General features: G+C 44.0%; 1 protein-coding gene across 10 annotated transcripts in view; it reads right to left on the bottom strand.

Annotated features, from left to right (window-relative positions):
* The window catches only part of ADGRG2 (adhesion G protein-coupled receptor G2), a 141,125-nt gene that overhangs the window by 65,099 nt on the left and 58,157 nt on the right, over positions 1-17,869 (bottom strand). For all 10 annotated transcript variants that reach the window (XM_049873439.1, XM_049873430.1, XM_049873431.1 and 7 more), the window contains exon 2: positions 14,600-14,718. In XM_049873439.1, the coding sequence (XP_049729396.1) occupies positions 14,600-14,717 (118 nt within the window). In that variant the 5' untranslated portion in view covers position 14,718. The remainder of the gene's footprint in view (positions 1-14,599; positions 14,719-17,869) is intronic.

Below are 17,869 nucleotides of genomic sequence, written 5' to 3'. Positions count from 1 at the left end.
TGGCCTTTCGGAATCAGATCACTACATGTGTCTTCTGAGGCGCCTCCAGGTAGGTTCTAACGGCCAATCTTCTGGGTAGCAGTCCAGCATTTAACCATTTGCACCACTCAGGGACCTCTGGGGTAATTAATACCCGTTAAACTAATAATGGGACAAGATTAATGCCAGAATCACTCTCCACAGCCGCCATTTTCTCTCTTGTCCTTTCTGAAGATATTGACAAGGTCAAAAGGCAACGAATCAATATGAACTGGAGGAGGAGGGGTCTTTGCCATTTCGAGACTGAATATGGATCCTCCCCTTCATTGTGACTCACCCTCCTGGACTGGCTCCCAGCAAACGTCCATACCACAGTTTTTCCAGGACCCTCGAGGGTGGGACTCCCACATGATGAGCTACAAATGCTCAGTTCTCTATATCATGTACCAGTAGAAGCCATGAAGAGCAGCTGGAATTATGGATCTTCCTACTGCATGGAAATCCTACTTAGGTGGAAAAGTTGTATTTTGGAATTGCCTCTGTTTTAAAGTCATGTTAAAACCTTCTGGGTATAAGATCCTTAGCAGCCTCTAGGCCTCCATGTCGGTAGCTCCTGTTTAAATGTCTTCTCCTTACATTGCCTTTGGTTTGTCTTGTGTGTTCAAAGTCTGGTCTGGGATTCCTCACTTCTAATAATCTATAACTCTGATTTAGGAGTCCCTCGGTGGTGCAAACAGTTAAAACGTGCTTGGCTGCTGACTGAAAGACTGGAGGTTTGAGTCCATCCAGAGGAGCCTCAGAAGAAAGGCCTGGTGATCTACTTCCGCAAAATCACCATTGAAAACCCTACAGAGCACAGTTCTACTCTGACACACATGAGGTCACCACGAGTCAGAACAGACTCGACAGCAACCGGTTTTAACTATGACTTGGTTTTTCTCCTCCATATGAATAAAAATCCTGTGCCTATTTATTTCCAATGGATGAATGCACGTGCCTGATTAACCAACTGTTAAATGCGATTCAGAGACTGGGCTGTGGAGGGAGACTGACCTGGGTTCAAATCTAGCTCTGCTTTGAGTAAGTTTCTTAACATTTCTGTTTCTATTTCCTCATCTGTAAAATTGGGATGACTACTTTGAATGAAATTTTATTACATTTACAGAGTGTTCTATCACAGTTTCAACAGTAAGTTTTAATTATTGTTAATACAGACTATATGGAACATTCTTATCTATTCACTCATGCTTGGTTACTGAAAACATCTATTAAAACACTGTGTTGGTCTAATTCAAGTTTCCATAGCTTAGGGACAACAGAGGCATCTCCTAGAAAGATCACGGATACCATGCCTTGCGTGATACATCAGGAAACCGAAGTTCATTCAAATCTATTTCAGAGGTGAAGGAGACTTGAACGTGATCAAGTGTAATATCGTAAGTCCAGAAAATTGCAGTCACTTAGACTATTTTTTCATTATTTCAAAAATTGCTTATTTACCCAGCTACCGTCAATGACTGTCCTGACAGGGAACACAACAGAGAATCCCTGATGGCGCAGGAGAAAAGTGGGATGCAGACCTCGAATTCCCATAAAAAGACCAGACTTAATGGTCTGACTGAGACTAAAAGGACCCCAGAGGTCATGGTCCCCAGACCTTCTGTTAGCCCAAGACAGGAACCATTCCCAAAACCAACTCTTCAGACAAGGATTGGACTGGACTATTGAGATAGAAAACGATACTGGTGAGGAGTGAGCTTCTTGGATCAAGTAGACACATGTGACTATGTGGGCAGCTCCTGTCTGGAGAGGAGATGAGAAGGCAGAGGAGGACAGAAGCTGGCTGAATGGACAAGGAAATACAGGGTAGAGAGGAGGAATATGCTGTCACATTGTAGGGAGAGCAACTAGGGTCACATAACAATGAGTGTATAAGTTTTGTACGGAATCTGACTTGAATTGTAAACTTTCACTTACAGCACAATTAAAAAAAAATTATTTATTCACCCACAATAAGGTTGCACAAGAAAATTATAGAGCGCCAAGTTTGCTTTGTTTGGAATTATATCAATACCAGTTTTCTACCGTTCATTACAAACATTGAATATGGTTATCTGTGTCCTTGCTCAACGTGAAAATGGGAGAAAATTTACTTAAATAAATCATTTGAAAGATAGCATCTTTTGGAACTTGGAATTCACTGGAAGAAGAGAATTACAAAATAGGTCCTAGGTAGGGAATACATTGGATACCAAACTAGTCCGACCCTCCCTCAGTCTACAAGTGAGGAAACACCAGCTCTGAAACATGAAGTGATTTGTCCAAATTTATTCGTTTACCCCAATTTTTGAAGGCCTACTGTGTGCCCAGCACTGGGATTATAGAAGGAATTAAAAAAAAAAGTTCCTGGCCTCAAAGAGAGTTTACATTCTACTGGCAGTATGCGACTTACTTCAAAGTTTTAAAATATATTCCACTTTTAACGTATCTTATTACTGAAAATTCTTCACAAATTCAAACTCATCCCCTGTATACAAAAACCCAGAATCTGTCAGACTTTACTGTGACTACGAATCAGTGTAAGAACAAGTCATATTTTCTATTAGGAGCAAGGCAAAAATGTCTACATAGTTCAAACAGCTAAGCATTCAGTTCTTGTCCACTCAACTAGTCAGATAATTGTAAGCCATTCCAATATACTCACCAAAGCAAGATTATTACCCATTTATATTTTCAGTTCTCTTTAAATTAACACAATTTTACAATACTAGAGTAACATTTACTTTAATGTTTTGTACATTCCTAAAGGCAAAGTGGAGTGAAGGGCATAGGTCAAACAGAATGCTGATGTTAAAGACTACCACAGTTGCCACAAACGTCACTACAAAGGCATTCTTACTTCACCTTGATGGTTTCTCCTAGCACTGTGATCTTATGAACACGAGGCTTCTTGCCAAGATCAATGTGCTCAAAGTAAGAATGTAATTTCCTCGAAGAATGCACCCATTATCTCAGTACATTTCAACAGTGTGTTCTCTTGAAAAATCACCTAATAAATCAATCGAATGCCTGCTTTGATCCCTCAGATATCTCTTCATCTTTATCCAGTCCTCTGGGGGTACACATTCATCCCAGAATGAATGAATCACAACAAAATTTCACTCAGAGTTTGGTATAAAAACCATTTTCAACTGCTTCAAGAACTAAACACTGTGGAAGTGGTTAAGAACACAAGTTCTAGAATCCCACCATCTCCACTTACCATCTGTGTGAATTTAGAAGTGACGCAACTTTTCCAAGCCTCAGTTCCCTCATCTAGAAAATGAGGGAAACACCTAAATGAGGCCAGTGTCAGGATTCACTAAGGATAAGACAGAAAGGGTTTATAACAATGCCTGATGCATAATAAACCCTTTGTAAAGTTAACTCTTGTATCTGTTAGAATGCTTTCAAAGGCAAGTAACAGAGAACCCAATTAAAAGTACCATAAACAATAAGGACATTCATTTAGCCCACTTAACAAGAATCCAACAGCAGACAGTTCTAAGGTTGGTCCTGCACATCAGAGATGGCAACGAAGACCCAGGCTTTTTCCATCCTCCTGTTCTTTCATCCTCAAGAGACTGTTAATTCAATGGCTCAGCAATGTCAAGCACTCAGGTTATCTTCATTTTCCACTTGCCAGCTCCCCTCAATGGTTTTAAGATGGCTACCAGTGTTTCCCACCACCCACCTGTTGGTTTGTCATACTGTGGTGGCTTGGGTGCTGCTGTGATGCTGTAAGCTATGCCACTGGTATTTCAAATACCAGCTGGGTCCCCTGTGGTGGACAGGTTTCAAAAGAGCTTCCAGATTTAGAAACAAAGGTCTCGTGATCTACTTCCAAAAACTAGTCATTGAAAACCTTAAGGATCACAACAGAATGTTGTCTGATGAGTGCTGGAAGATGAGCCCTCTAGGTTGGGAGGCACTACACAATAGCGACAACAATGGACTCAAACATACCAACGATCACGAAGATGACGCAGGACCCAGCAACATTTCGTTCTATTATACGTAAGTCACCATGAGTCAGAGCTGACTCAATGGCAACTAACAACCACTGTCTCAACCATCACACCCAGACACAAAAACATCCAGATACAACACCACCCAACGGAACTTCCTGTTATGGCAGAAATATTCTATATCTGCGCTGTCCACTACGGCAGCCACTAGGCCCATGTGACTACTGAGCATTTGAAATACAGCTAGCACAACTGAGGAACTGAGTTTTAAATTTCAATTTTAATTAATTAAAATTTAAACTGAACAAGGCACATGTGCCTAAAAACAAAAAAAAACATTGCCATTGAATTGATTTGGACTCACAGTGACCCTACAGGTCAGAGGAGAACTGCCCCATTGGGTTTCCACGGAACAGCTGGTGGATTTGAACTGCTGACCTTTTGGTTAGCAGCCGAGCTATTAACCACTGCGCCTAGTGGCTACCATATTAGTGCAGATCTAGAGGAAGAAGAGGAACTGCGTTTTTCTTGAGTCTTAAGAGTGGGGAAACATTTCCTAGCAATCCCCCACCTGACCTTCCCATGTGTCTCACTGGTCAAAACTGGGTCACATGCCTACTCCTAAGTCAATCACTGGCGAGGAATACAATTTCCAACGTTGGCTTGGAATACCCAGGATTTATCCCTGAATCATGCAGAGAGGGGTGAGCAGCCTACGAAGCCACTGTTTAGCCAGCAAGAAAAACGCGGTAAATGGTTGTGTAAGTGATCAACTGCGTGGGCTGCACAACTTCTGCATGCCCTCACTTGTTTTTGTAAATAAAGTTTTATTGGAACACATCCACGCCCATTTATTTACATATTGCTTCTGAGCAGAGTTGAGTAGTTGCCACAGAGATCATATGGTCCACAAAGCCAAAAATATTTACTACCTGGCCCTTTATAGAAAAAGTTTGTCTATCTCTGGTCTAGAAGGACATGCACATGGTTAAAGTCACCATTGTTACAGATCTTGGCTAAAACGTCTTCATATGGCCACAAGTAAGCACTTTGTGCAGTCTGGTGTAGAGGAAAGTATTCTGGAGAGTTGCCTTCTGGATCTTATTAATGGTTCTTGCTGGGTAATCTAGAAAGTTACTCCATTGCTCTAAGCCTCAGTCTTCTCATCAGCAAAGTGGGGATAATAAAAGATTGTTTGCCTGCCTCAAGGGGATATGGTGAGATAATGTATGCAAAGTGTTTTGTAAACCATGGAAACCTACAGAAATGTCCAGTTTTGTTGCTGCTGTTGCTATGGTTAATGTGCTATGAGCTGCTGCTACTAGATCCTACGAAGAGACAGTGGGTCTTTTAATGAAGGGCAAGGCAAGAACAGCATTGGCAACTTGGGGATTTAACAGTCAGCAAAAAGCACTTTTGGAGCTTTTATCAATTTTAAAATCAAGAGATTCACTTGCTTTGCTATAACCTTAAATGCCTTTGAAATCACCTCGTTTTAAGAATGCAGTTTGAAAAAAATATTTGCTTCCAACTGTATATTAGGAATTTTAAATAGGAGAACAGCCTTAAAATGGGACTGCGGAGATGAGTGGTTCTCAGCCCTGGCTGCATATTAGACTCTCCTGGGGACTCTGAGGAACTCCAGTGCCCAGGGTGCAATGTAGACCAATGACCTCAGAATCTCTGAGGTGGGACCCAGGCATCAGCATTCTTGAAAGCCCCTAGGTGATTCCAATGCACAGCCAATTTTGAGAATCTGGGATAGGTAATCAACAGCTCAGAAGTCACACAGATTTTCAGGATGACACTGTGTTCAAGGCAGACCCAAATATTCCAGGACAAGGAAGTAGGACTCTGAAGACTGCCCCTCCTGGCTGGTTGAACTCACAAAATATCAGAGTGTCAAAGACTCCCAAGAAGCAATCAGTTGAGCCCCTTCACATCATGGAGGAAGGGAACAGAATTCTTCAAGGGTACTTCTAGTTAAGGAAGAAAGGCCTAGTGACCTACTTCCAAAAATCAGCCAATGAAAACCCTATGGATCAAAATGGCCTAATCTGCAACCAATCATGGGGATGGTGCAGGACAATTACAGTTCTAGTCAAGGCACAGCTACCTCACCAAAGTCTGTGTAAAAGCTTAGAGGAGTAGTACGTGTCGTATCGAACTCAACGGGCTCAGAGGAGGATTAATGTTGGTGATGGAAGCTGGGGGGGAGGCCCAAGTTTAGTTTCTCTAGGCTTCAGACTAGGATCACAAATCAAAACCAATCAACCAACCAGAGTTTACTGAGTACTTACGATGTGCTAGACACTATGAAGGACACCCAGTGCCCAGTGCCCTCGAGTCGATTCCGACTCATAATAGAGAGGAAAAAGATGTTACCCCTACCTTCAAGTACCTGATTAGGTATCTCTACATACTTGACAAGATAATTAAGTAACGAAACCAGGAGGAGAAGCAGGATTCAGGACACGATGATGAGTTCACCCTGCAAGAGTTCCTAGCAGAGCGCCCTGAGCCATCATACGTGTTTAATATATACTAGTTTTAGAACAAGTTTAAAATTTATAGACACAGCTTAGATGAGCAAACAATAACAAATATAAACAAACAAAAAATTCCTAAGCTTCCTTTGATGCCTGGGATAGATTCATCTTGTTTTGGAGCCTCCATTCCTGAGGTGCCCAAAGGTCGGCAGTTCAAATCCATCAGCTGCTCCTTGGAAACCCTACGGGGCAATTCTTCTCTGTCTTACAGGGTCGCTATGAGTCGGAATCGACTCAATGGCAATGGGTTTGGTTTGGTTTTTATTCCTGAGGTACAGAAACCCATTATCCATTGAGTACAACTCACTGCAACACTACAGGACAGAGGAGAGCTGCGCCATAGGGTTTCCAATGCTGTAATCTTTACAGAAGCGGACTGCCACATCTGTCTCCCATGGTGCAGCTGGTGAGGTCAAAACACCGACCTCTGGGTTAGCAGTACAGCAGTTAACCACTATACCACCAACCAAACCAAAACCTGTTGTTGTTAAGTTTATTGGGACTCATAGCAACCCTATAGGACAGAGCAGAGCTGCCCTATACGGTTTCCAAGGAGTGGCTGGTGCATTCAAACCGTTAACCTTTTGGTTAGCCACCAAGCTCTTAACCACCGCGCCACCGGGGCTCCTATACCACCGAACCAAAAAAAAAAAAACTCTCTGCCATCAAGTTGATTCCAACTGATAGCGACCCTATAGGACAAAGCAGAACTGCAGCATAGGGTTTCCAAGGAGTGCCTGGTATATTCTAACTGCTGAACCACTACACCACCAAAAAAAGGAGTCCTTAAATGTGATGGTTTAAGGCAGCTCTACCTCTTTTGCTCTAAAATGGTCTCTGGTTAACTCAGTCTCTTTTGGATAAATGTATGACCTTTGTTTTTCCCCTCCTCTTTCTTTTGATATTTGAGATGGCATCTGAGTTGGGGAATGAGGTGTAAGTGTCCTTCTGGCAGCAGGGAGAAAGGGCCTGGTCTGTGAGTTCATCCAGCACTGAGCTCTGCTTTCTCAACGGCCTCCCCAGAGACCTCCCTTACCCTATGGGGTTCCTGGGTATCTGGCTGGCATCGCTGCTGATGACTGTGCCCAGTCAGACCCTTGATCTAGTCTCTCAGTATCCCACCCAGCCTTGGGTACCCTCCCAGCTTCCCTTAGCTCTCACCACTGAATGTCTGTCACATCCTCCACATGGCCCCTGGTCTAGGTTATCCATGCCACAGTCTTTGCTGAGGCGTCACTTTCTCCACGGCCATGGCAGCCATGGCCTGGTCTCTGGCTCTCAACACAGCTACCCACTAGGAACACAAAGGCAATTTAGTATCTCTACCGGGCTACACAGGGGCTGAAAGAGACTTGGAGGAGACATTGTCTCTGGCTTTCTCTCTGTCTAAACACACTGTGCCACCATGTCTCGTCTCTACCATTCCCATGTGTAGATATACAGGCCCCTGTGAGGCGTCCTCATCTGGGGGTCCAAATGGAAAGTGGGACACAACGTCTTATGCTTTCAGCTTCCCCCTCAACCTACCTGAAGTCTCCATCACTCCTTCTCACCACCTCCACCTGCCAGGGTTGCAACCCCAGGTAAGGAGTCAGGGCCCTAATAGCTGACTTCATACCGGTATGTGGAGAGTGGGACTTGAAGGGGGTGGGTTTGGAAGATCGGCTGAGCGTCAGAACAATACCATGATAAGTATTTATAATCTCATTTTTAAAGACAGCAGTTGAGAGGCAGAAAAGAGACCAGCACCGGGTTTGGGATTGGAGGACAAAGTCAAATAAGATGGGTTTTCTGCCTTTTAGGAACATCCAGTCTAGTCCCGCAGTTCCAATGTCTTTGCACCAGGAAAAATGAAGACTCAGGAGGGATGAAGCATGAGAGGGAAGGAGGAAAGAAGACAGTAAGGCCTTGGAGTAGGGGGATGGCGAAGAGATCTATCACTGGAAATGCCTACAGTACAAAAAGATCTAGGCCCAGCCCAGAGAGAGAGTAAGTTGGGGATTATAACTCATGAGATCACCAAACTGGCTCAAACATGTAATTGTTTCCAAATGGGGAAGACAACTCTGCAAGAATAAAATTATAACCATCTTCCACTATTATGTCATCTCACCCTCTGGAAAACAGAATAGTTGTACCTAAAAGAAGACCTCCTTCAAAGACAAAACAAAAGGCACTGGCGTGTGGCCCAGGAGAGTTAGAAGCTAGAAGTGAACACAGTTACCTGCCAAAGTCCATTTGGGTTTCTGGTAAACCAAGAATAATGCCCTCAAACGTCACTAAATTACCTAACTGAAAGATTTAAAGATGCTTTCTCCTGGCCAAAGGCCTAACAAGAGAGTGTCAAGCCCACCTCTCCCTTCTGTCAAGAACTACTGAGTCATCTCTCAGGCTTCCAGGATGAAGCTACCGTGTCTGCAAGTCCAGATCCTCCAGAGCCAGCGGGAGTGCTGCTCCCTGATGGCTTCCCCTGGGCTCCCTGTCCACCTTCTTCCTGCGCCTCACTGACCAATTCATTCAGTCCTCAGACACTAACTGAGGGCACTCTGGGCAGTCCGGTGTAATGTAAACAGTACAGGCTACAGATGGCAACAGGGGTGGGTTCAAATCCTAACTCACCCACTTCCCAGCTGTATGACTCTGGGCAAATTATTTATCTCTTTGATAAAGTTTGAATCTCTCTGAGATTCAGTTTCTTCATCTGAAAACTGAGATTAAAAAATGCCCACTTTGAAGAGTTTGTGTGAGGATTAAATGAGATAATGTACATAAAGCACCTAGAAGGGCCTGGCCCAGAGTGGGCTCTCAGAAATCATTAAGTTTTCCTCACACGTCACCCATCTCACCAGCTCTTCAGTCTCCCTTCTCACCCAAACTGACCATGCACTCAACGGACTCGTGATGCAAAGGAAGTACATAATGAACCACGACACAGAGTGACAAGTATTGAAGGTATCAAAGAAGAGGAAAGGGAGCACTGAGGAGAGAGATTTAATTCTTCTGAGGAGGTCAGGGCAGGGTTTATAGAGGTAGTGAATATCTGGCTGGACCTTGGAAGAGGAGCGTGTTTCCAAATGGAGAAGACCTCAGTAAGCACAGGGAGGGAGTGGGGAAGTGAGCCACGGAGGAGAGAAAGGCCAATAACAGGCACACAAATGAATAAGTTACTACTATGAGCAATGGGCTCAATCCAGCTGGGGAACTCTAGCTAGGAGACAATGTAGAACATATTTCAGAATTGCCCTACTAAGAGATGAGGAAACCGGTATATTTTAACACCAACTCCCATCCCTCACTGTTTTGCAGTGTTAGCCTGGCACATCTGATCGGCCCATGCACAGACCAAGCACATTCCCATGGCCACCTATCATTCCAATCAGGGAGACACGGGAACTGTCTGCAGGTGACTCCTTGGGTGGGCCAAGAGGATATGGGAAGAGTACTAATGACATCTGCTCCAGGTGGCTTAGCCTTTGACTACTCCACAGATTGGGCTGTATGTTAGAGCCCTAAGGCACTGACTCATAGTTTAGGAGTAGTTATAGCTTGTATTGGTCTCTAATTCCCTCATGTGTCATAGTCATGTCTCTCCGGCCAGAGTGTAAACTTCCTGGTGTCAGAGATGATGTTCTCTCAGCAATGAGTGATACCGGGCACACAGCAGGCACTCACTATGGTACAACTCATCACCTGATGTAGTAGTAGTAGGTAAGTCCCCTTGGCCTTCGTGAAAGACCAGACTCAAGCCATCCTGAACTGAAGAGAACCTGCCCAGCCCAAAGGTGTTCAGGAAGATGGCACCCATGAGTCATGTGGGTCATCTACTCCAGCATTCCATGACTCTCACAATTATGGATTCCACCTTTATGTTTAATCTGCAGGTGCACAGCCACCCAGCAATTGAGCCTAGCATAGCAGAGTGGCTAAGAATGCAAAAAGGCAGTGTAGAGTAGTAGTTAAACACACAAACTTTGGCACCAGGCAGCCTGAGGTTGAATCCCAGCTCTGCAACTTCCTAGCTGTTGGACCTAGGGCAAGTTGCTTAACTCCGATCTGGCTCAGGTTCCTCACCTGCAAAATGAAGCTAAAAATAGGGTTACTGAATGACCTTTAAATGAGCTAGCCTTTTATATGGGCTTAGAATAGCAGCTGCTAGCACATATGAGTGCTATTGAAGTGATATTATTAAACAAAAAAATAAATACTCTTATTGGGAACTCTGAAGGACATTTGCTGTTGTTATTAGGTGCCATCAAGTTGGATCTGACTCATACCAACCTTACATATAACAAAATAGAACCTTGCCCAGTCCTGCGCCATTCTCACAATCATTGCGATGCTTGAGCCCATCATTACAGCCGCTCTGTCAATCCATCATTGAGGTTCTCCCTCTTTTTTGCTGACATCCTACTTTACCAAGCATGATGTTCTTCTCCAGCAACTGGTCCCTCCTGACAGCATGTCCAAAGTAAGTGAGACTTCGCTATGCGTTAGAGCCATCCTCACTTCCAGGGAGTATTCTGGCTGTAACACTCCGGAATGAAGGGACAATAATGAACTCCTATTTAGCCCTTTCCAGATCTCAAAACACTTCATTTATTCAGTACGCATTTATTGTGGGCCAACTATATGCTAGTTATTGTACCACGTAGTGGGGTTATAGCAGGAAGCAAAACAGAAAAATCTTTGTCTTCATGGAACTTGTTTTCACATTTATTGAGCCTTACAACCACCCATCAGGAGAATTCATTATTATACCCAATTTGAAGATGAGGAAACAGAGGCTCATACTGGTTCAGTGGCAAATCAAAATCAGACATACAGCAGGTAGCAGGCATGGGGCTGGGGGGTTGGGTTCTAACCTCAGATCTCTGTTTCTCACCACCTTTCTTCTATCATGCTGCCAGCAGTAACATTTTGGCCAATTCTTTAAGACAGTGGTTCTCACACTTGAGTGCCCACAGCATCACCTGGAGGGCTTGTTAATACACAGATTGCTAGCCCCACCCCTGGAGTGTCTGATTCAGTTGGTCTGGGGCTGGGCCCAAGAATCTGTATTTCTAAAGAAGACTGAAGAACACCAAAAACACAAGGTAATTATGAGCCGAAGAGACAGAAAGGGCCACATAAACCAGAGACTACATCAGCCTGAGACCAGGAGAACTAGATGGTACCCGGCTACAACCAATGACTGCCCTTGACAGGAAACATGACAGAGAACCCCTGAGGGAGCAGGAGAGCAGTGGGATGCAGACCCCAAATTCTCATAAAAAGACCAGACTTAATGGTCAGACTGGACCTAGAAGGACCACGGAGGCCATGGTCCCTAGACCTTTGGTCAGCCCAAGACAGGAACCATCCCCAAAACCAACTCTTCAGACAGGGATTGGATACAATAAAAAAAAATGTTCTGCATCCCACTTTGGTGAGTGGCGTGTGGGGTCTTAACAGCTAGCATGCACTCGAATCCAACTCTTCAGACAAAGATTAGACTGGACTAGGAGACATAAAATGATACTGGCGAGGAGTGTGCTTCCTAGCTCAAGTAGGCACATGAGACTATGTGGGCAGCTCCTGTCTGGAGGTGAGATGAGAAGGCAGAGGGGGACAGAAGCTAGCTGAAGGGACATGGGGAATACAGGGTGGAGAGAAGAAGTATGCTAACTAATTAGGGGCAGAGCAACTAGGAGTACATAAAAGGAGTACATAGCCAAGTATATATAAATTTTTGTATGAGAGACCGACTTGATTTGTAAATTTTCACTTAAAGCCCCCCAAAAAAGCGCTAGCATTCAGGACCAGCAAAAAAAAAAAAAGAATCTGCATTTCTAACAAGCTCCCAGGTGATGCTGATGCCACTGGTCCATGGACCACACTTTGAGAACCACTACTTTAATGAGGCAATTCAGAAAGCAGGAACACAAACAAACTTGTTTCCCAATGTTCACTGCAACACTATTCACAATAGCCCAAATGTGTAAACAACCAAAATGCCCATTAACAAATGAATGGATTTAAAAAAAAAATGTGGTCTACCCATACAATGGAATATTACTCAACCAAAAAGAGAAATGAAGTTCTGATACACGCTACAATATGGATGAACCTTGAAAACAAGTCAGTCAGTCACAAAAGGATGAATACCGTATGATCCCACTTATAGGAAATAGGCAAAAGTATACAGACCAAAGTTCATTAGTGGTTACCAGGGGTGGGAGGGAGGGAGAAAGGGGCAGTTATTGCTTAGGGGGCACTGAGCGTCTTCTGTTAACGGTGATAGAATAATCTGGAAGTGGATAGTGGTGGTGGTTGCCCAACACGATGAACATAACCAATGTCACTGAATTGTACATGTAAAAACTGTTGAATTGACAAATGTTTTGTTATATATATTTTTACCACAATAAAAAAACTTTCTTCTGGGGGAAAAAAAAAGCAATTAATTCATCAGAGAGCCAGAACAAAAAAATACATTCAGCTGCCTTGAGAAACCACGAATAGCGTCCTCTACTAACTAGGGTTTGCTTTGGAGTAACTCACTGTCCTGTTTACCTGGCCCTGTTCTCATCACTTTTAAATGGAATTTTTCCTACAAGCATCTCTCATTTTGATGAAGCTTTTCCCTTGTGTTCCACTTTGCTGTCTCATCTACCCAGTGGTGGAAAAAGCACCGAAACATGAGAACGAAGATCGAGCATCTAGCATGAGCTCTACCACTTCCTAACCAGTGATGTCCCTGGGGACGTTTACTCATCAGTAAAGTGGGGACACTTGATTTTTGCCCTGCCAATCCCACAGTGATGTTTGAATGCCCCAAGAGGATGATGTGTGTGAGCAGAGTTCATGTGAACGTCACGTGGCCCCAACAAACGAACGTGGATCCCACAGTATGTATCTGGAGTTTTCTATCCCTACTTCCGTCTGTGTAGGCAGCAGCTCTCAAAGCACAGGCCTCGAAGCAGTGGCATCAGCATCAGCACCACCTAGGAGCTTGGTAGAAATGCCAGTTCTCAGGTCCTGCCCCAGACCTACCGAATGAGGCACTCTGGGAAAAAGCTCAGCGATCTGTGTCTTAACAAGCCCTCTAGGGGATTTTGACACATGCAGAAATGTGAGAACCTGGTTTTGTGGTTAGGAGCAGTCTCCAGAGCCAGACACTGGGTTCAAATCCCAGCTCAGCCACTTCCTGGGGACTAAGCCTCAGTTTCCTGATCTGGAAAATGGGGAAAAGAATAGAATTGCCCCTTCACAGACTGAATTGAGAGATTAAGAGGGGGGACTTGGGCACTGTAAGCAGTCAGCACATGTTTAACTCTTATCATTTCTTTTTTTAAACTATGATGGCTTCTTGACAAGGAGCCCGGGTGGTGCAGTGGCCAAGCGCTCAACAGCCAACCGAAAGGTCAGCAGTTTGAACCCACCAGCTGCTCCGTGGGAGAAAGATGTGGCAGCCTGCTTCCGAAAAGATTTACAGCCTTGGAAACCCCATGAGGCAGTTCCACTCTGTCCTGTAGGGTCACTATGAGTCAGTCTCTACTCAGTGGCAACAGGTTCGGGTTTTTGGCTGCTTGACAATATGCTCCAGTTCCACTGATTGTGTGTGTGCATGCACACTCACACATGTGTTTTGTTTGTTGTTGTCATTTGCTGCTAGTAGATTTTTGGTTTATCCGATGATGATTCCTTAGTCTTGCCACCCTCTTCTGAATAAGAAAGTATTTCCCCATGTCTCCTTAAATAACATTTCTGGCCCAGTCATACCCCTAGTGCTGATTCTTTACATTCCCATCACACTGTATTCTTTTGGAAATTGCATCCAGATATTGCAGCCTCAGTACTGCTGGATTTGTTACTGCCTTCCTCGGGAATCTTTTCTCCTTGTTTCATAAGCTTCCAAAGTTCCCTTTTTGTGCAAACCAAGCTGCTTCATTTGGCTGATTCTCTATCTGCCTTAGAATTCCAAACAGAAGTTAGCCTTCAAGAAGATCCTGTTCAAAAGAAACACACAGATAGACAGAAAACAACAACAAAAAAAAAAAAATTAAAGGAAAACAGGCATCTTACCTTCCAGGGGTGTTACCAGGACAACATGAAGACAAATGATGACAAGGAATATCTTGAACGTCAGTAGAAGTTCTTCAGGTCTGCCAACATGGCTGTACTGCCCGCCAGAGAAGAACATCCTGGAATGAAGTCAGGGGAAAACACATCATCTCAGCTGCCATAATCAAGACACAGCAATAACGAAAAGGTCAGTTCCTCAACCTGCTTTCTTTAAATTACTATGGCTCCAAAGAATCAGCAATGCCAGCTGGACACTGACTACAAAAAGGAAAACCTAGGTTTATCATGGGAGGGTCACCCAGTGGGAATGAGGTGGTGGTGGTTCAGTGGTAGAATTCTCACCTTCCCTGCAGGAGAACCGGGTTCAATTCCCAGCCAGTGCACCACCCATCTGTCCGTGGAGTCTTGCATGTTGCTATGATGCTGAACAGGTTTCAGCAGAGCTTCCAGACTAAGATGGACTAGGAAGAGACGCCTGACAATCTACTTCCAAAAACTAGCCAATGATAAACCCTAAGGATCACAACAGTCCAATCCATAATCAATCATGCGGATGACACGGGGCCGAGTGACATTTCGTTCCATTGTGCAGGAAGTCACCGTGAGTCAGGGATCAACTTGACAACCCAGTGGGATATTATGTTTAAAATGATAAGCAAGGCAGTTTATGTGGATTTATGGAACACATCAATACATGTGAAATATCAAGAGAAAAAAATCAAAACCACAAAATGGCATATACATAATTATTACCACTATGTAAAAGCTAGTTAAAGACTATGCTAAGAATCAGAAGAGGTCTTAGAATCTTATAAATAATCCACCCCTATTTATGTCTTGTGATTTATGTCTTGGAGCCCTGATGGTGCAGTGCTTAAGAGCTCAGCTGCTAACCAAAAGGTCGGCAGTTCAAATCTACCAGCTGCTCCTCAGACACTCTATGGGGGCAAGTTCTAGTCTGTCCTATAGGGCTGCTGTAAGTCAGAATCGACTCGATTGCAACGGGTTTTGGTTTTTGGGTTACTTATGTCTTAGAGTCCCTGGGTAGTCCCTGAAGCACATGGGGTCGCCATGAGTTGGAATCAATGGCAACTGGTTTGTTTGGTTTTGGGGGCTGTTTATCTGTATCTTATGCTGTAAAAGGATGGGCACATTGCATTTCCTCTTTATTGCATATTATTTCATGATTATTGCTTGCATTTTTAGTAGTCAGAAAGGCAAAGTGTCAACATTTTTTAAAAAGCAAAGCTTGTATCAGAGGTGAATCTAAAAGCCTCGTTTACCATCCATGTAGTCATTCATCCAACAAATATTTCTTGAAGGCCAGTAGGTACCAGGGTAAGATCTGAGGGTTGAAGAGGTGTTAACCAGATGAAATATATGTGGCGGAGGTGGGACAGGGCCTGGGAAGGGCGTAGCACACAGACAGAAGTGGCAAATGTTCAGCAAATGTAAGACCGCGTCTGTTCCTCTTCTGGTTGAGGAGTTGGCCAGTGTGACCCCTTGATGGGCTATCAGCATGGGACGTTGCGTGAGGATGAAGCCAGCCAAAAAATCACAGCCCACCCCTGGGCTCAGACAGAGCAGGGGGGCAGTGAGAGCCCACTGAGCAGGCACGGCTGGAAGGGAAGTGGCCAGGACAAACCAGGCTGCATCTTCTCAACTGGCAAAGCTCTCGCCCACAGGGCACCTGTGAATCCAACCACCACCGCAGCCTCTGCAAGCCCCCAGAGAGAGTGTGGGTACACAGTGGTGAAGACCAAAGAGCACGGGGTCAAAGGTCCCGGCTCTGCCAAGTTAATCTCTGGATGATTCTGGACAAGTTATTTCCAATGGTCAACTTTCCCAATCTAACAAACTGTGATCACAGCACCAACCTGACAGTGTTTCTGTGGTGATTAAACAAGAGATCTCTGCACAGTGATCGCCACTGTGAATGCACTATAAATGTTAGCTGTATTCTTCACTCATTCATTCAACAAAGATCTATTTTGCACCTAGTATGTCCAGAGTGAGTCCCTGGGTGGTACAAATGGTTAACGTGCTCAGGTGCTAACTGAAAGGTTGGCAGTTTGAGTCCACCCAGAGGCAGCTTGGAAGAAAGGTCTGGCAATCTACATTGGAACAACCAGCCACTGAAAACCTTATGGAACACAGTTCTACTCTGACACACATGGGGTCGCCATGAGTTGAAACTGACTTGATGGCAACTGGGTTTTTTTTTATATCCAGAATAAGGCAGAGCAGGCATTAAGGGGATGAGGGCATGGAAAAGAAAGCGCTACACCCCAGTTTCTCAGCCTCATAGAAAAGCTGGCAATCTTTAAGAATCCAGTAATTTAATAGTCATCGCCAGTTCCAGGGGAGTGATTCTTTCCTTGGACATGGTGTGATGATGTCTTGAACCAAGACATCAAGTAAATCCTTCTCTTTCAAGAGGACTTACATTTTTTTAACTGATAAATTATATTATATAGTAGTAATCCAATAATACATAAATAAATTATAAAATGCCTGATTTGTCCTCCCCTTCAGCATTTTAACCCTCTCTGTTCATAATGTGTATTATTGATCCTCCCAAATGAGTCACTCAAATGAGAATGTCCATATAGTCGTGCAGAGATATATCAATGTCTCTCTTGAGGAAAGAAAAATTTAAGTGTCAGCCACAGCTATACACAACAATACTGGTGAATCTCAGAAACATATTAGCCAAAGAAGCCAGTCATAACAATGCATATTGTACATGATTCCATTCATGAGAACAAAAGCAGGCAAAACTAATCAATGGGGTGAAGAATCAGGAGAGTGGTCATCCTGGGGGAGGGAGTGGGGAGTGATAATTAGAAGTAGGCACAAGGGGGTTTCTGAGGTGCAGACAACATTCAGTTTCTTGACCTGTGTGCCAGTTACATGGATGTGTTCAGGTCGCAAAATTCACTGAGTTGTACACCTATATGTGTGTCATAAAAAGTTTCAATTGACAGTTTAAAAATTAATGTATTTTTTAAGCTTCTGAACTCTACTATCTAATTTTGGCTCTGGGATGAGTATCAGAGCAGTTTATTTCTAGAAAAGAACTCAGAATTCACCTAGCTTCAAAGCCTCATTCAACAGAGTTCCAGCATGCGCAGAGGCTAGGTCTAAGGCCATCTAGCTCTCTTTGGTGAGACACCTACTCTTTCTATCAGGCCCCAGTGCCAGCCTCCTGAGAATTTGTCTCCTTGTAAGTAAACTGTCTTGAGCCCATCAGATGGAATGAATCTACAA

Source organism: Elephas maximus, chromosome X, assembly GCF_024166365.1.
Source record: "Elephas maximus indicus isolate mEleMax1 chromosome X, mEleMax1 primary haplotype, whole genome shotgun sequence".
Classification (NCBI taxonomy): domain Eukaryota; kingdom Metazoa; phylum Chordata; class Mammalia; order Proboscidea; family Elephantidae; genus Elephas; species Elephas maximus.
This window is presented reverse-complemented; position numbering and strand designations above follow the sequence as displayed.